The sequence below is a fragment of the Rhinatrema bivittatum genome, chromosome 15 (assembly GCF_901001135.1).
Source record: "Rhinatrema bivittatum chromosome 15, aRhiBiv1.1, whole genome shotgun sequence".
In the NCBI taxonomy this organism is placed as follows: Eukaryota; Metazoa; Chordata; class Amphibia; order Gymnophiona; family Rhinatrematidae; genus Rhinatrema; species Rhinatrema bivittatum.
The window spans coordinates 36,560,841-36,580,197 of NC_042629.1; the positions used below are offsets into that span (position 1 = coordinate 36,560,841).

Consider the following 19,357-nt stretch of genomic DNA (forward strand, 5'->3'; position numbering starts at 1 on the left):
GAAAGCTTGTGGCGTCTTAACTCCAGCAGGGGCCCGTTCTGACTGAGCCAGGAGCCACAGAACGGGCAGGGCCCCTTAATAAACAGAGACCTGCGAGAGGAGCGAGGGACATGACAGCGTTTGCAGCCCGGCAATGCGTTCCCTACCTCAAGCTGCACGGTCCTAGCGCTATAGGAAAGAAAAGACGGTTTGTGTTTGCAGTTCTCCGCCATTCTAAGTAATCCAGAGACTCATACATACAATAAACTAATTTATTTAAATAAGCACATATTTAAAATATAACATTTGGAAATGCAAACCTTTAATTTAGTACAGCATATTACTAAGAAATTTCAATAGATTACATTTATTCAGTGTTAAGTTATTGTGAGGAGTTATAAATACTTCATGAAACAATACCGAGAGCTAGAACCACAGGCCTAGCGTGATGAGGTACTAAGCACGTTTTTCTGACCTCCCACAATGAACCTTGGATGAGGTGGTTAATGGTGTTTGCCCAGAGGTTATAGTGCAGGGCCCTTGCCAGGGGCACAATTTGATTTTTTTTTTTCCACCTCCGCAATTGACCTTGACCCCGACCCCATTCGCTTAACCTCCCTGCTCTCAAAGTTAACCAGTGCTGGGACACAGCGACACTAAACTATGTGGGTTGTGTGCAGTCATAACCTTAAGCAGCACCATATTTCATAAACCAGAGAGCTGTAGACCTATGACACAAAGCCTTCCATGTGCCACGGGAGCAGGTGGGGCAGGGCAGGGAATTTCCAGACTGTGTGCTAGATAGCCAAGCTTGGTGTGCATCCAGTCTCCAACATGTGACAGGCAAAAGGTGTGTGATGCAATTCTTCGAGGGTTAAACGCTGGTACTCAGCCTGGAATGCAAAGTGCTCTGAACTGCTAACTGTCTTGCTATCTAGGCCAGTAGGGCATCTAACATTTTATTTAAATGTAAAACCCAAAAAAGACTTGGGGGAAAATTTTCAGTGCCGATGGATGCCTAGATTGTTCAGTGGGTATTTCCTTAAGTGCAAAAGAATTGTGACCTACATGACTCATGGGCCCATATCTATAAACATAGGGAACAGCAGGTGATGTGTACTTATTGTTAAGAAAGAAAAAATATGTCTGGAAAATTCAGTTTTGTTCTACAGTACATGAACAGGGAACTCCTTATTGATGCAAGAGGTACGAAGAAACAAAGGTAAACCCAAGGTCAAAGATTTCCTTACAGGATTCCAGAAATTCTCATAAATTTGAAAACAAAATCACAAATAAAGCTGCTTCACTTCAGAATAAGTCGGGTAGTTATACATCTTATATATTAGAATGGAAATCTTTTGTGGTTTAAAAAAAAGTCATACATTCACTGGCACACTTATAAGTATGTAAGTACATAAGACTTGCCATACTGGGTCAGACAAAGGTCCATCAAGGCCAGTATCCTGTTTCCAACAGTGTCAGTCCAGGTCACCTGGCAGGATCCCAAGGGGTGACAGGTTGCTGTGCTGGAGCCTGGATGGTGCAAGCTGGTGGAAGAAGCTGCCTGAGGAATAAAAAATAGTGCTGTTCAGTCCCTCTGACTCTGTGTCAATGCTTCATTTACAGCACCACTGACCCTCTCAAGTCCTGCAGAGAAAACTACTCAGGCCACCTCTTTGCTACCAGGATGCTTGAGTGGATGAAGGGACAGTCTCTTTTGTCCTGGGGCAATGATATTCATGTCACTGTTCCCGCCGTGCAAAGTGATAGCTCGTCCTGCTGGGCTCAGTTGCAGTTGGTCCCACTCGACTCAGTAGGAGCTGGTCCCATTAAGCTCAGAAATAGCTTAGAGTACACTGAGGTTGCAGCAGTCCATAATTGCCAAGAATACAGGGGTCAGTATTAGCTGAGGGTTATAGAGGTCAGTTGAGACTGTTATCACAATCTTGTTTCCAAGTCTGGTTCTTCACAGTTCAAATCTAAGGAACACAAAACAGACATGTTTATAGCTAAATTATATTCTTCCATAACATCAAAAAATGCTCTACGATACCTGGACACGAGCTGTCAATGTCCTGGTTTTAGTCCGGAACAAATGATCATGTTACAGCCTTGTCCCCTTTTTTCAAAACTTAACTTTCAAAATAATTTAAAGACTGTAATGGCCTATCTTGACCTGTTCACTGCAGATGACCTGGTGTGGCATAGAGGTCTGTAGGTCAAGTTAAGAAGAGTTTTGCTTTGCTATGTAGTTGACTCTGTGGAAGTTTCCCTAAGAAATCACCAGCTCAGAGTCAACTCTTAAGGACAAGATAAACTCAAGAGAAAAATCAGCCCAGTAGTTTACCTCAATGCTTAGTGCTGTCTCAGACACTATTTAATATTTATATATATGACCTGCCAGAAACCATGGCTCTCAATATTATCTAGAGTGATGATATTTGTTGTAGTCTCCAGGTTCAAATTTTCTCTGAGTTAAAGGATGACCTGAATTCCTGGCATAAGCAGCTTGGAATCTATCGACCTTTTGAGATCCTGGCCAGGTGCTTGTGACTTGGACTGGCCACTGTTAGAAACAGGATACTGGGCTTGATGGACCCCTCAGTCTGACCCAGTATGGCAAGCCTTATGTTCTTATGCTGATATAACCCTCGAAAATCGGTGTTCACCATCTTCCACCTCCATAATGCCAAGTTTTTCAAAGGAACTGAATATCTTTCGGAATGGCCACAGGCGGAAACAACCAAAATCCAGTCTAAAACAGCAGCAGAGGTCAAGAGAAGAAACAGTAACAGCTACCGGGAAATGAAATAGGACATTTTAAATAAAGTTTCCAGCTTCATTTCAATTTGTCATTAAAATGACATGAAAGAAAAGTGAATGAAATTTCATTTGTTTTCATTTCTTTCATTTATAAAAAGTACTGCCGCCCAACCCCCCCACACACACCCACCCACTTCTGGGCCTATCTCCTGATTGCTTGTCACTCCTGCCCTTCTGCTACTGTGATTCGAAATGGCACTGGCAGACCTAGTCCAGCACCATTTAACATTTCTCCTGCACAAAATGGCGCCAGTCTGGGCCTAGCCGGCACCATTTTTAATGGCATAATTATCAATGGCATTGTCCTTGTTCCGCCAGTGCCATTTTCCTTCACAGTACCCTGTAGGGCAGGAGTGACTGGGAATTGTTCCGGCTTTTTGAAGCTCGACGTGATAAGAGGGTTTTGAAGGGGTGGAGGAATCAGAAGGGAAACCCAGGATTGTTTGTTTGTTTTGTTTTTTTTGGGGGGGGGGGTGGGGAAGGAGAATGGGAAAGATTTCTTATGTTTTTTGTAAATTGTATTTGTTTTTTTGGGGTTTTTTTTTTAGATAAATGAAATAATAAACCATACGCAAAAACAAATGGAACAAAAAAAAAAAGTCTGGTTAAAACTGAGTAGGGTGTGTGATAAATAGGTGCAACTACCTTCACGGTTCGGTCACCTGCTCTTGCCTGGTGCTTTTCTATGTCAGAATATTGCCTGGGCCTAATCATCTCACACAAAACTAGCTGAGTCCATGCGAGCTGTGGCCGGAGCTCTGCGCTCCACTCCACTTCCATTGGTCAACATCTCGCCACCCAAGATCAAGCACGAAGCTGCAGCAGTAAAGCTCGTTGCCTACTGTGCTCCGAAAAGCCATTGATGCCATCACATTCAGACATGTTTCAGTCACCCATACCCTGCAATTAGGCGAGCTACTCAAAATCGCCCCCTGTTTGTCTACACAGGGGAATTTTCTGTACCAAAACAAAGCAGGCAGGCTAGAAAGCCTAAACAGAGGACGGGCCAGATTAAACAGGCAATAGCACAAGAACAAGTGGCCAAACGCAGAGAGGAGACTCCATGCTGAGGCAGGGAGGTTCCTATAGGGCTGGTCTTGCTGCGCCATGAAGCCTTAAAGACGGCGGCTAGAGTGGGTCCAAGCTTGCCCAGTGAGAGCTCCTGTTGGGGGGGGGGGGGGGGGGCGGCACTGCCTAGAAGTCAGATTTGTGACACCAATCCATTAGTAATGCATCTGTGACAGTGCGCCCTAGAGAAACCCTCCAAACACCTTAAGAGACCGGTCCCTGCACTCTGGACCCGGTCCACCTTAACACAGGACATTCTGGGTGCAGGGTGTCTTTTCTGCGCAGGAATAAAGCATAGGCCCAGAGGAGGTTCTTTATAACTTAACTGACCTACTGATGTTATTTGGGTGAAGTACTGCAAGGTAAGCCGTTTTGGAATTACCGGTATGTTTATTGTGTGAAGAATAAAGTTGTGCAAGAGAAAACTGGAGTCCAGACTGTATTCTGTCCTTCAGCCAGCCATAGGCCGCTCGCGCTTTGTGACAAATGGTGTCAGGTTGGGGATTTTCTTAGAAGTGTACAGCAATGTATTTCTGTGTCCTCGGAGTTCCCCAGTCCCAGAGAACCTGAGACTGGAGGTCTGGCAGATGGAAAGGCCAGCCAAGCCACTCCCGGAGGCCATGGATGCCCAGAGAGAGAGGCAGATTTTAAACGGCAGCAGCTGCTCGCAGAACTTCAGGAGATTGCCAGAGAGGTGACCCAATGGGAGGTGGACCTAAAGCAAGCTGCCAGAGAGAGCACTATGCTAGTGAGCAAACTGGGGCAATGTGCTCTGAAAAACCCTGGAAGGCCTGACCGTGGAGGAACGCAGCAGAGAAAAGTCTCCGCGGGGCACTGCAGGGAGGCCTGAGGTCCGAGCTACAGGAGGTCCCACGGAAAGCCCTGTAGGGTACCCAAACCCCGAAAAGAGCCTGGGAGAGGGCAACACAGACTGCCCAGAAGGGGGCAGTCTCAAGGAGCCTGAGAGAGGCGCTAGCAAGGGGCAAGAGAGTTCAGAAACTGCTCTGCTGGAACAGATGCCAGAGCAAAAGCCAGAAGGACAGGAGTCCTACCACACTGTTGAACAGGAGAGCAGCACCCTTCTAGCATGGCTATCCCACTCACCGAGAGCGGTGTGACCCAGGAAACCAAGGAGATAAAGCCAGAGCAAGAAGTCAATACTGAGGCAGTGCTCCAGCAGTCGAAAGAGATGCCAGACCGGGTTGGGGAAGACTGTCCTGCTACCCATCAGCAAGAGGAAGAGAGTGAGAAAGCCAGGACTGGCGAAGAAATGGATTTTTTGGAAATCCAGCCCAGAGTGGTCAAGATGCCAGTAGAGACCAGTGAAATGGACATTCCGGGGAGCTGGACGCTGGGGTTAACCAGGGTGGGTTGCCCAGAGAACCATGAGGACTTGAGGAGCTGTAAGGAAGCCTCCTATAAAAAGGGTGGGGGAGGGGTACCTCAGGAGAAGAGGAAGCAACCCTTGATACAGAGAATCCCCAGCGGGTAAAGTGCTTGGCGTTCCAAGGTTTGGCATCCCGTATCCTGAGGAAAGAGGACGTCCCAGATTGAGACAGGTTCCAAGGGCAAGCGTAGCGGGGTCCTACGGTGGGACATAGCCCTGATAGGGGCAGTCGCTCAGTTGGGTAACATTGAGCTGAGGGGGAGGGCATGTGGCAGAGTGCCCTATAGAAACCCTCAGAACACCTTAAGAGACCGGTCCCAGAGGTCTAGCCCAGGTCCACCTTAACGCAGGGCATTCTGGGTGCAGGGTGTCTCCTTTGAGCAGGAGTAAAGGGTAGGCTCAGAGGAGAGCAAGACAGGCCCTGGGGAGGAGAAGGTAGCTCCTTATAACATAACTGGTCTACTGATGTCATTCAGGTGAAGTACTGCAAGGTTAGCAGCTTTGGAATTGCATTTATTGTGTGGAGGATAAGGTTGTGCAAGAGAAAGCTGGAGTCCAGCTCGCGCTCTGTGACAGCTTCTAACATTGGAGCTTTGGCTTCTAACTTAGATATACAACTGCATAACATTACAAATTGTGTCCCTTATGTGCTACTACCATGCTTATATAGTGTGTTTAACATATAGACTACAGTATTTGGCAATCCAAGTATTATGTTAGAGGTATGGTATGAGATGCTTTACTTACTAGTTCTCTGCTCCTCTGGTGGTGAATATTTATTCTTCCGATTCTCTACAATTAAAGATCAATTCCCAGTTACAAGAAGTCGCATGTCAGCAGTATGTGAGTGGGTAGGGAGATGTGATGGATAGGGGAGCCACATAGCTACAAAAGCATATAATGGTTGCTGATCTTTTCTTGAATTCAATATGTAGAGCCCGCCCTCTCCCAGGTTATGCACCACAGTTCAGTATTGGGGTGATCCTTTAAAGCGAGCCTCCAGCAGTAAAAGTCAGTATGTAAAATGAAACTTTCAGGCTTGCATATATCGCACTGAACAGAAGTTTCACTTTCATCTGGGCAAAACTGTTCAACTCATTGTGTTTTTGGTTTTTTTCTGCTTTTGTTGTTGTTGGTTTTTATTTTTGATTTTTTTTTTTACACCTGGCATTTTCCTCTTCCTCCTTTGCAGTTCCAACTCAGTCAGTACTGAGTTCTGACACCATGAGCCTTCATTTCCCCTATTTTATAACTCGAAAAGCTAACTGGACAAACCCTTTGAATATTGACAGTAGAAATGCATTAGTCTCAGGGCGATGTTACTTTTTTTAGGCGCTGACATCATCAGACGGCGCCTGATGAGGTCTCTCGCCCTGAGCCTGGCATTCCCTGCAAGTCCTGTAGGTTCTTCACGCAAGATCCGCTTTAGGGATTTTAGTTCTCAAAGCTGTAACTAACTACTCAAAACCCAGAAGAGCACCAACAGCTACTCACTTTCTTTGGCACAAGGAGAACAGTTTCTAACCAGCATGAAGGTAGCGAAAATGATCACGACAGAGGTAGCCACGCCCACCGTGATGGAGAGAATGTCCTTGAGATCACGAGGGGGGCTTGGCGTTACAATCCCTAGAAAACAGTAAATAAAAAAAATCATCGGGATGCACACGATAATGAACCAGCCTAATAACAATATGGCAGTAGCACTCAAATACTGATTAAGGTAACTTAAGGGAAGCTGTTCCCTGGGGTACATTTCGCGCTGGATTAAAAAATGGTGCGCGTGAATTACATTTTCAAATAAACTTAGTCAACACGAAAAGCAAGTGCAAGGAGCACGGATCCCTTGTACCCCTGTGCAATTTACAAAGGGAAAGTATGCTCGGCAAGTACCCATAGACTTTGCACCTGAGCGGGTTATTTTGAAGTTCACCATCTACGTGTGCACCACAACACCACTTGATGGCCAATGTATGAAAATATTGAATCACACCCACTAAAGTGGGTTCTACTTAGCATGTGTGTGCAGTTAGCATGCATGATGACACCTAAAAGCAGTGTCCATAAACTATGTCCGCCTGAGAGCTAAATATAGTAACATAGTAATCACAGCAGAAAAGGACCAGATGGTCAATCCAGTTTGCCCAGCAAGCTTCTTATGGTAATATCTATCATGTGAGTGGCTGCTACAAAGCACAGCAGATACGTGCTAAACTGAGCAAGCTCATTTCTCTTTTCCACATGGCTCCATCTCCTTGCTTCACGCCTACACAAAGGGGCAGTTGTCAGTGCTGAAGGAAGGAATAGGGGAGCAACTGGATCCCAGCAGAGGTGCTTAAAAGAGAGCAAAGTTTCAGAAGAGGAAAATCCATACAACTGCCTGACTTGTGTTGTGTCTTGTACTCCTTGTGTGTATGATGTTTCTTTTATATGCCCATTGTTCCGGGTCTAGGGGTGAGATGGTGAGGGAATGAATGTGCATTTTCTGTCAGTTAGCCGTCTGGGCTAAGAGAGTGTGGTTGGTGAGGGAATGGAATAAGAGGATGAGTGACTGCGTGTGGAAGAAGTATGAGGGGGTGACAGGGTAGGTGTCGTGGAGAAGAGAGAGGCAGGATGGTTGTGTAAGAAGGGTGGAGGCTTAGTACAGTGCGGGCAGAGATGGAAAGGGAGAAGGTAGTAGTGGGGCAGGGACTGTGGCAGAGCTGTCAAGTCAGAGAGGTGCGGAAGGGAACCCAGAGAGCCCAGATCTGGGCCCGTAAGACACTGAGTGGATGAATGCAGGAAAGTGAGGGATCAAAGGGCTGGGAAACAGTTAAGGAAGAGATGTCAAGGAGGCAAGGAATCCCCAAAACCTGTGCCTCCTAGGTCTGTTAAAGAGGTAGGGGATGGAGAGGGGAAGGAAAGTGCAGAGGAGCCACAGGTTGGACCAGCACGATGGAGACGGACACACAACCACGCCAACAGAAGTTTACTTCACTCAAGAAGAGAGCCATCACGTTCTGGAGATGATACTGGAAAAACAACCCAACAGCAATGTTCTCTTTGAGGACACTCCACAAGAAAATCCCTGACAGTAAAGAAGCACATTTGGAAACGAGCAACTTCAGATGTGAGTAGAGGACAATCAAACGCATTCAATATTTATATCCGGATAGTAAAAGGGGCATCTGAGAGAAGAGTGCAAAGAGCCATGGCCACAATGGCCTCCTGGCTCTCTTCTGCTGTTCCTGGCCTCTTTCTGCTCCAGGGCTTTTCTTGCCTCCTTCTCTCTCTCTCTCTCTCTCTGCTCCTTCTCCTCCTCTCGCCTTTATCTCCACCTTTCCTTCTGTCTCACTCTTTCTCTCTGCTCTCCTCCACCCCGTCCTTGCCCTCCATGCTACATCTCCCCTAACGCCTCCTATTGCAGCACCGTATCTGCTCCATCTGTAACCCTCCGCCTAGGTGTCCTGTCAGCTGAGCTTTTTCAGTGATGGGCGTGCTACTCCTGCCACTACAAACATTAACATAGTACTCAAAGGAGAGTGCAGCGCTACAAAAAGGTTAACACCTGGTCTGAGGCAAATGGTACGTTTTGGGCCTTACTAAGCCCATATTAAGTCGTGCATGGAGGAGAGCATACCATGTGCACCAGGTGAAGCCTCATTTACATCTGACATGTCTTCATTTGCATGCACCTGTGCATTAATTTTAGCATGTACCTGCTAACATCTTCTGACCCCAATTTAGCTTGCATGCTAGGCTCTTAGTGCATAGCATAGTTTTTTATATAAATGCTAAATGAGCATAGCATGCACATCAAAACTTTTCAGTGTAGGCCCCCTTAGTGTCACCTGGCCAGTTTTCTTGGGGATTTTCCTGGAGAAAATTCATTACCAAGCCTGAGGACAGTGGAGTTCTCCTCTGGATGATAGGGGCTTTGCACTGAGCAGGCAACGTCGAATGCCGTAGTGAGCTCCATCACCAGCAGGCTGCTTAGGTTGTACGTCTGTGTCTCGGGATCTTGAACGAAGGTGGTCGTAACGAAGCTGTGGGGGAACGCGACCTCCCCAGTTACGTTGTACCAGATGAGATCCGGTTTTGGGTAGCCCCCGTGGGACAGGCAGGTGAGGTTTGCAGTGGATGCCTTTGCTGCAGCTGCTTTTGAAATGATGGGTTGGCTGAAAGGAGCTGCAATTAGAAGTGTCCAGTTTAATGTTAATTGGAACAGATCTGCAGAAAAAAACCCAAGACTTTCAGCTCAGCTCTGGCCGAGTGTTGTGCGCTACACTTCTGCTTATTGCACGAGGCATCGCCTCACTTGAGCACCCGATGAGCCAGTTCTAAGGTTTCATCAGAGCCAGTGCTACCTGTTTTTCTGCCTTGGGCTGATCTCCTGCCCCTTCATGGACTTCCCTTTTTTCCTCCTGCATTAAATTTAGGACCTTGTGCCCTGAACATCATTTGCAGGCGTGGTGGGCCGTGGAGTAAGGCTACCAGATTTGGGACCCGTGCTCCCCAGCGTGCCAGCGGTGAGAAAGCAGCTCATTTAGGGGAGAAGGGAGCTGCTATCCAGTGAACTGTTCCCATGGAAAACTGTAGCAATGTACTCTCCAAATAGACCTAAAAGCCCAATCTTTACATTTATCTTTTTTTTACCACAAAATGTTTCAAACCAAGTGCAAAAGCCTCAAGGCTGGCAGGTAGGTCCGACATAGAAGAGAACGAATTATTCACCAGAAAAATTTATTTATTTATTTATTTATTTATTTATTGGTTTTTATATACCGCCGCTCATCAGAGATATCACGTCGGTGTACAGAGAACGAAAAAATACGCAATTGCGTTGTACATAAAACAGTATGATAACTGAGAACCAAAACATTAAAACAGTTAAATGCTTTAACAAAAACAGGTTATAAAAATATAAATAGATATATATAGATAATATAATATGGATAAGTTGTAATAACACGACTTATTATAGTTTATATATACTTATATACTTATTTATAGTTTATATTATATAAATTCAAATCAGCCACCAAAATCTGGCGGTTATGCACCGGTAAATTATGTGTGGGCGACATGCCCGTGTCAGAGACTTTGAACTGGGGGTCTCGGGGTATTTAATACTGATGCGTTATTATATTAATGGTCGCTTATCAGACAATAAAATCATTTCCAACCTTTGCATTTTCTGGCTCACTGTGTCTCCTTCTTTCTCCTTGCTCTTTTTTATTTTCTCTCTCTGGCATTCCCCTTTCCTTCAAAGTTGATATTTTAATACTTTCTCTTCCTCCTTGTCTCCTCTTGCTGTTCCTCCTTTCCTCCACATCTCATTCCCCTTCCTGAATCCCTTCCTCCCCCCCCCCCCCCCCAAATCCATGGTCCTCTTTCTCTCTCACCCTCATGCCCTCGCCCTCCTCCTCCTCTTTACATCTTCCTCCACTCCTTTCTCCCTCCCCATCCCCCCTACACAGAGTACTCTCTCCCCCCTTCTCTCTGGCCTGTCCCACTCCATCCCTTGCCCTCTCTCCTTCTCTTCTTCATCTCCTGTCCCCGCTCACTCTCTGTCCCATACCAGGAGCCGAAGCCGTGAAAAAAGTGCGCCCTCACACGCCACCCGACCACACGACAGTGACGACACCAGGAGCTGGGAGGCTCGGTTACGTGTTTTAAACTAACAAATATCCTATAATTCTAAAGAAGTGTAAAAGGCACGTTCATGGGAGCCCGACTGCCAGGAGCACAGGGCTTACAATGTAATCATTGCTTGCCACAGTGATGAAGGATTTAATAAACTGAATAAACAAGCTTAATAAATTGCTGAGTTGCAAAGAGGAGGCTACTGTGTGAGAAAACGCCAGCACCCTAATATTAATTTCCTTGAGGAAACCTAGCACCTGATTCACATAGGGCCTGCTTTTTAAAAGCATTTACTTGAGTAAAACTGGGCTTTATTCGAGTAAATGCACTTTACTCGAGTAAGTGGGTTTTTGAAAATTGCTACAATATATGCCATTGAATTGTCCATAGGATTTACTCACGTAAATGCACTTTACGTGAGTAAATAGCGTTTGAAAATTGCTACAATAGTAGTTACATTTATGCGCATAACTCCTTTTGAAAATTACCCCCTAAGGGTTTTTCCCATAGACACAAAATGGGAGAAAAGCCTGAAGGAATCCAGCCCTTAGTTTGGTAGAACCAAGGTCTAGAAAAGAATGGAGTTAACTTCCGAAAGAGCTGGTGCATTTCCCCTATCTGTTGGGAAGTTTTGGGAAATGGTTGCATCTCTGGTTTAAGAAGACAAATCCTTAGTGGGGGGGGGGGGGGGGGAGTGAAAAATGGGGAGAGTGCTGGGGTCTCTATGCTGAACCACATCACCCATCTGCTTCTCCCTGACCCCTTCCACCCAAGGTTAGACATAATATGCTCCCCTGTTCCTCTCCTCCCCCAGACCAGATCCCAGCAGCCTCTGACATGCCTCCCAGTTGCAGCAGTACTAGCCCCCTCCTTACAACCGCCATGACGAAGGCAGACCGGTCTCCTTTCAGCTGCACGGGCCACCCGCTCTCTGCCTGCCCACCCTCGCAGTTGGCTTCCAGCTGCGCAGGCTAACGGCCAGCCTGCCCCCCCTCCCCCCCCGCTACCTGCCAATCCATGCAGGCTGACACGCTGCTCGCCCCCATTTTCCTGCACGCCCGAGCTATCGCTACCTCTCACCCCGACTGCCACTGTGTTCCCGCAGTACTGGCGCCTGTGGCCCAGACCATGTTTGCCATAGAGTCACTCTAACACCAAGTTCAATCTTCCCTCTTCTCAATCCTCAGAAGGTTCTCTCCACATCCCCTCCCGTGAAGCCAAAGAAAGCTCTAAATACATGCCCCCAGCCCCTCCTCCCCGCACCTCTGGAAGACTCCACCCACATCACCTTCCTCCAACTCCAGAGAGCTCTCCCTGCATCCCCTCCACCCATTCTGCCTCTCCCCACATTGCTTTCCTCCTCCTTCCCTGGTTAGCTCTCCCCACATTCTCCTCAGCTTTCTTCACCAAAGTTCTTCCTGCATCCTTCAACCCCCAAAGAAATTCTCCATGCATTCTTGCCCCCCCCCCCCCCGAGCTCTACCCTATTCTTATACCCCCACCAAAAACTCTCCACATCATTGTTTTCCCTAATTCTGTCTGCCTCACAATCCATGGCAGTATTGGTGATGCTTAACACGGCGTGTGTGGGGGGTCAATCTTATGGGTTGAGCCGTGGAGATCCTGAAGATCTGATGACTCGTACCACGTAGAATAAGTTGGCAGTGTAGTGAGCATCACCCACTGCTCCTGCCAACCTGGGCAGGGAGGAGGAAGTGAAGATAAGTCAGGCTGAGTGCGCAGTGCTCATTTCACTGCTGACACAGCTGTTCAGTGACACCGACATGGCACCCCCCCCTCCTCCCTCCCGAGCTACCATCCTGTGCAAGTGCACAGATTGCACTGTAGGTCACCCCACATCTGGGTTTCATCTCCCACAGAATTCTGGGCTTTTCTCAGTATGAACTTTTTTTAAACGAAGAGATGATAAGCATTGAAAGTTTCGTCTGCTCCATGTGACCTGTCCTGTGGATGTCTGCCAACTGCTCTGATTTGGTATTAAAATTAAAGTATGATTTTCCATGTTCTTCTTTTGTCTTTTATGTTGCTAGAACTGAGCACCACTTTGGGCTTATAAATTTAAATAAATAACAAGCTCTTTTTTTCTCCTGTTTGGATGATTCTATTCTTCCCATAGAAGCTAAATCCCAACAGGTTCGTAATTTATTTCATCAACATAAATGATGAATAGCCAGGCAACACAATGCTATTAATCTTATTTCTGAATTGTATTTTATGGGAAATTGATGCACAGGTGGGTAAAATGACTCGTTCAAGGTTTTCTGGGCGGTCACCAGTTCAGGGGACACTTGAACTTGGCTCTGTGAATTTCTTTTGACGTACAGTTCTGCGCTCTACCTCGCAGATCAAACCTCCTTCCATAGAAGATCCAGACAGACTTTCTAACAGCAGCAAATGCCACAGCAGGGGCAGAGTTGCATTACATCTGTATATTGAAAGGGATATTCACTGACCCTTTTAACTTAGGTTTGCATCTGCTAGGTTTTCCATCGCTAGTTTTTTGAGGGCCCCACCACAACCCAACTTTTCTCGCCTCCCCCCACCCCATGCTACCTTACCTGTAACTGTCAGCTTCACATACAGAGGTGGCAGTGATATGTAGACTCCGTTCTCTTCTCGTCGTTGCACATGGCAGCTGTAGATCCCTTCGTCGGACACTCGGATGGCAGATAAGAATAAGGAGCAGTTGGCATGCAGGGCCGTGCGGTTCACATACGCCTTGTCCTGGTGTTCTGTTTCTTTCTTCCCATCATTCAGTGAGAACATTACCATGTCGCCCTTACATAAGAACATAAGAAAATGCCATACTGGGTCAGACCAAGGGTCCATCAAGCCCAGCATCCTGTTTCCAACAGTGGCCAATCCAGGCCAAAAGAACCTGGCAAGTACCCAAAAACTAAGTCTATTCCATGTAACCATTGCTAATGGCAGTGGCTATTTTCTAAGTGAACTTAATAGCAAGTAATGGACTTCTCCTCCAAGAACTTATCCAATCCTTTTTTAAACACAGCTACACTAACTGCACTAATCACATTCGCTGGCAACAAATTCCAGAGTTTAATTGTGCGTTGAGTAAAAAAGAACTTTCTCCGATTAGTTTTAAATGTGCCCCATGCTAACTTCATGGAGTGCCCCCTAGTCTTTCTACTATCCGAAAGAGTAAATAACCGATTCACATCTACCCGTTCTAGACCTCTCATGATTTTAAACACCTCTATAATATCCCCCCTCAGTCGTCTCTTCTCCAAGCTGAAAAGTCCTATCCTCTTTAGTCTTTCCTCATAGGGGAGTTGTTCCATTCCCCTTATCATTTTGGTAGCCCTTCTCTGTACCTTCTCCATTGCAATTATATCTTTTTTTGAGATGCGGCGACCAGAATTGTACACAGTATTCAAGGTGCGGTCTCACCATGGAGCGATACAGAGGCTTCTGCCAGTACACGCGGTAGTTCACCAATGATTCCTTTGGCCCAATGTTGTGATTGCAAGGCAGCTCAGCTGTGCTGTTGATCACCACCTGAATGGGCACAGTACTACCCAGGCCTACGAGAAGAAGCAAAAATACCCAGAAAGAATTTCTGCAGATCATACATATAAGGCTATTTGTTCTTAAGACAACTGGAAAGCATGAATATTTGCTTAATATCCCTTATCAAACTTGAAGCTCTCCAACACTGTAGGTCATCTGATGGTAACACTGAGGTCTATATTCAGTCAGTGTCTGCATAGCCGGATAAACCTATCTGGTTAACTTAGGAGGTATATTCAGTAGTGCAGTTGTACAATCTTAAAGTTAGCAGGATAATATTATCTGGCTAGCTTTAGGACAGCTCTTTGGCGTGATCAGACTTAAGCTAGATATGTTATCCAGCTAATGTAAATCCTCCCCAAAATGCTTCCTGAACGCACCTAAGTTATCAGACTAAATTTTAGCTGAATAATAAGATCCAGTTATAATTAATGGAGAGTGGTTAGAGCAGTGGACTATGAACCAGGAGACCAGGGTTCGAGTCCTGCTGTCACTCCTTGTGACCTTGGGCAAGTCACTTTACCCTCCATTGCCTCAGGTACACAACTTAGATTGTAAGCCCTCTGGGGATAGGGAAATACCTACAGTACCTGAATGTAAACCAGTGTGATATCTCGATTGAGATCGAATGTCGGTATATAAAAATAATAAATAAATAAAATAAACAAGTGCCCAAATATTAATTTGGCTGGACAACATCTGAGTTCTCCAGCTAAATGAATATGGACCTCCTTATTTTAAAGTAATGCTATGCATTAGGAACACTGTGGTATAGTACTTTAATAGTAACACTAGAGGAACAATAGATTGTACGGTCTTGTCTGCTACAGCTTAACACTCTTTCCTTAAAGTACTGTGGATTTTCAAGGTAGCATTATGGCATTTAGAACTGCAACATTTGTTGTCTTTGGCTATAGAGAGTTGTAAAGCAAATGTTTCAGAAGGATCAGGGTAGGCAGCAAAACAGTTTTCATCAATCTCTGTATGTTCAAAAACATAACAACTATGTCACTTTTCCACCACATATACCAACCATAATTGTCACCTTCCCTACCGCATTTAGTAATAATATCAACTTCTCTACATCATATACCAGCAATGATTGTCATCTTCTCTACCGCATACATAGTAACAATATCACCTTCTCTGTCACATATACCAACAATGATTGCCATCTTCTCTACTGCATATACCAACGATTGTCACCTTCTCTACCACATGTAGTAACAATATCACCTTCTCTACCGCATATACCAGCAACGATTGTCACCTTCTCTACCACATATTCCAACAATGATTGTCACCTTCTCTACCACATATAGTAATAATATCACCTTCTCTACCACATATTCAAACAACGATTGTCACCTTCTCTACCACATATAGTAATAATATCACCTTCTCTACCACATATTCCAACAACGATTGTCACCTTCTCTACCACATATAGTAATAATATCACCTTCTCTACCACATATTCCAACAATGATTGCCACCTTCTTTACCACATATAGTAACAATATCGCCTTCTCCCACATATACCAACAGTGATTGTCACCTTCTCTCACATATAGTAATTTTACCTTCTCTATCACATATGTTAACAATGATTGTCACCTTCTTTACCACATATAGTAATTTTACCTTCTCTACCACATAAAGTAACTTTACCTTCTCTACCACATATGTTAACAATAATAGTCACCTTCTTTACCACATATAGCAGCTGTGAGGTCAATATTCAAAAGAATTGTTTAACTAACTTTGGAAGATAGCTGGATAAATCTTCAGGGTTTTAAATTACCCCACCCCTGCGGAGTGGATACATTTTTTGTGGGAACCCATTATGCACATACAATTTATCTATACAAAAAGAAGCCAGACTAGAGGTATTCTATAGGATAGTAAAACTTTAGCCAATCTGAGCAGCTATTCAGCGTTGAACAACCATAGCTATGTGGGTAAGTCTTGGCAGTGGGGACTTTCCAAGAGGGAAAGTTCTTGACATCACTAGAGCTGTCTTAGGCTGAACAACAATTTACAAGAGCAACTCCAAAGATACGAGAAAGAGAGAGACTGAGACTATCTATAAGACTATCATAGTAGGCAAGTATTTATATCTCTATAGAAGGGGTATCTAATAGCTCGAGGTGAGGTGTTGGTGGTGGTTTAGGGTTTAGGCACCAGATTTCCATGTAGAGTAAGACGTACGAACAGACTTTCCTCATTCAAAATGACGTCAAATAAGGTGAACTGTGCTGTTCGTATATCTCACTCTACATGAGAAACTGGCCCCTAAACCCCCACCAACACCTTGTCTCGAGGTATTTGATGCCCCTCCTATAGTCATATAAATACTTGCACACTGTGAGGGCCTTCTCAGAGGGTCTCGTGCTCTCTCTCTCTCTCTCCACTTCCCTCCCCTCTTTCAGGCATATCATACCCTTCCCAAAATTTGCATTTGTGCAGTGCAGTAGCGTTATTAACGCCATAATGTATTTGGATGAATGACCCTGTAATTCTGTAAAAATAACTACAAGAATATGGAAAACATAAATGAACATAAGAACATGCCATACTGGTTCTGACCAAGGGTCCATCAAATCCAGCCTCCAGTTTCCAACAGTGGTCATTCCAGGCCATAAGAACCTGACACCTACCCAAAAACTAAGTCTATTCCATGTTACTAATGCTAGTAATAGCAGTGGCTATTTTCTAAGTCAACTTGATTAATAGCAGGTAATGGATTTCTCCTCCAAGAACTTATCCAAACCTTTTTAAAATCCAGCTAACACTAACTGCACTAACCACATCCCCTGGCAACAACTTCTAGAGTTTAATTGTGCGTTGAGTGAAAAAGAACTTTCTCCGATTAGTTTTAAATGTGTGACATGCTAAATTCATGGAATGCCCCCTAGTCCTTCTATTATCCGAAAGAGTAAATAACCAATTCACATTTACCCGTTCTAGACCTCTCATGATTTTAAACATCTCTATCATATCCCCCCTCAGTCGTCTCTTCTCCAAGCTGAACAGTCCTAACCTCATTAGTCTTTCCTCATAGGGGAGCTGTTCCATTCACTTTATCATTTTGGTGCCCTTCTCTGTACCTTCTCCATCGCAATTATATCTTTTTTGAGATGCGGCGACCAGAATTGTACACAGTATTCAAGGTGCGGTCTCACCATGGAGCGATACAGAGGCATTATGACATTTTCTGTTATATTCACCATTCCCTTCCTAATAATTCCCAACATTCTGTTTGCTTTTTTGAATTCCAATGCATTTTATGCTCTGCTGGGATACTGTTCCTTCTGATAATAAATTGCCCTGTTCAGGAAGTGAGGTGGAGAGATGTATAAGGGGTTAGTAAATAGGGATAATGTATTGCTGTTTAAGGCATCCTGACTCTAGAGATAGTAATTAGGAACAGTTCCGTTTCATATCAGACCCGCTGCCAGGGCTCATCTGATCAGGAGGATGAGGAAAGCACAGTTTTCTGAGCTCATTTTATTCTATCTGAGAAGGTTTCGTAGAGGTAGGAAGTTTAGGAGTTAGTGAGAGAAGAAAACAGAAACAGGAAATGAAAATGGTAAGAAAGTATGGTCAGGAGCTACTGAGAAAGGGAAATAAAGAGATGGAAGGAGGTCACTCAGAGCTATAGAAAGGGACAAATGAGCAAGTAGGAGGTGCTGGAAGAGAGATTAAAAAGTTTAATATAGATGCACAGGTGCTAACTCACTGAAGAATTCCAGGATCCAGAGGGAACAGCATCCCAGCCGAGCATAACATGCGTTGGAGTTCAAAAGGGCTAGAGCTCAGAGCATCCCATAGCCATGGGATAGGGAGAATAAAGCTGAAGATGGCGTGGAATCTGTGCTAGTGCTCTGTGCTAGTGCTCGTGCCAGCAAGTTCTCTGTTTACCAACCAAAAATAAAGTGTGAATTTGAGGAAAGAAAAGTGTGAATGTCACACTGTGCAATAAACCTACTTCCTCTATCCAGGCACAATTCACCAGTTTTTAAGACTTCCACAATTCATTAAATATTGTCCGATGCAAATACAACAGTATTCATGTTGCTCAACCTCAAAATTAAATTATTTTTTTTGCTCTGACTTTGCCAAGAATGATAAAAGACAAGGAGGGGGGAAGAAATCTCTGTTTTAAGCATGGCATTTCTCAAACAGTGAACAGCTAACCTAAGGAAAGATAAAGGGGGAATATTACAAATCTTACCTGGGACGAAGCAGAACCCCACGACCATGACGGCTACAGAAATCCAGCCTGGAGCTAGCAAAGCCCGGGGAACCCGCTTCAGCTGCCGCCTGCCTCCTGCGGGTCTGGGATATTAAAAAAAAAAAAGGTCAAGCATGAAAAGGAAGCCCAAGGTCAGACTGGGGGCAGACGCCGAACAAGACAAACACAGGGAGGCGCATGCATGCAGACATACAGCCAGGCAGGCGTGCAGACGCCCGTGCTAAAAATGCCTTACAAGAGCTGCGTTTCCATTCCGTGGCCAGACCCAGCGCCGGTCATCCGCTTCGCCAGCGGGGCTCCGGCTCCTGCTGTGCTCTTGGGACGACTGCAGCCCGCATGCTGGCAGCTGGAAGGAAAGCCTGTCCGGCTGTGAACGAGACATATGAACAGTGCCGGGACTTCCTGCTTTTCGTGCATTATGTCACCGAAAAGCAGAATCGCTGCCAGCCACCCACCCACGCTAAGGAGCACGCGGAATGCCCGCGCTCTTCGCTACCGCCACCTGGGAGGGGTACATTCTATTCTGTATGCAGTCTACTTTGGGGAACACCTCTTTATTTATTCACAAGGTTTATTATTATGGGATTTTCTAGACATGTAAGCCCAGCCCGGTGGGCCTATCCTGCATGGGGGGGGGGGGGGGGGGCGCTTTCACATTCCCTCTTACTGCA

The 19,357-nt window shown here is 45.3% G+C and overlaps 1 protein-coding gene across 1 annotated transcript; it reads right to left on the reverse strand.

Moving 5' to 3' along the window:
- Positions 1-237: 237 nt before the first annotated feature.
- On the reverse strand, positions 238-19,040 carry LOC115076549 (T-lymphocyte activation antigen CD80-like). Its single transcript, XM_029578117.1, has 8 exons — positions 18,922-19,040; positions 18,666-18,769; positions 14,309-14,442; positions 13,459-13,678; positions 9,128-9,421; positions 6,752-6,883; positions 6,005-6,049; positions 238-1,958 (listed from the first exon to the last, which is right to left on the reverse strand). The coding sequence occupies exons 1-8, from the start codon at positions 18,963-18,965 to the stop codon at positions 1,918-1,920; spliced, it is 1,014 nt and encodes a 337-aa protein (XP_029433977.1). The 5' UTR covers positions 18,966-19,040; the 3' UTR covers positions 238-1,917.
- Between the last annotated feature and the right edge of the window lie 317 nt (positions 19,041-19,357).

Coding starts and splice junctions, on each gene's coding strand:
- LOC115076549 (XM_029578117.1), bottom strand. CDS start 18,965: ATGACCGGCGCTGGGTCTGGCCACGGAATGGAAACGCAGCTCTT. Junction 6,050..6,751: donor TTCTCCTTGTGCCAAAGAAA/GTGAGTAGCTGT, acceptor CTTTAATTGTAG/AGAATCGGAAGAATAAATAT. Junction 1,959..6,004: donor ACCAGAGGAGCAGAGAACTA/GTAAGTAAAGCA, acceptor TGTGTTCCTTAG/ATTTGAACTGTGAAGAACCA.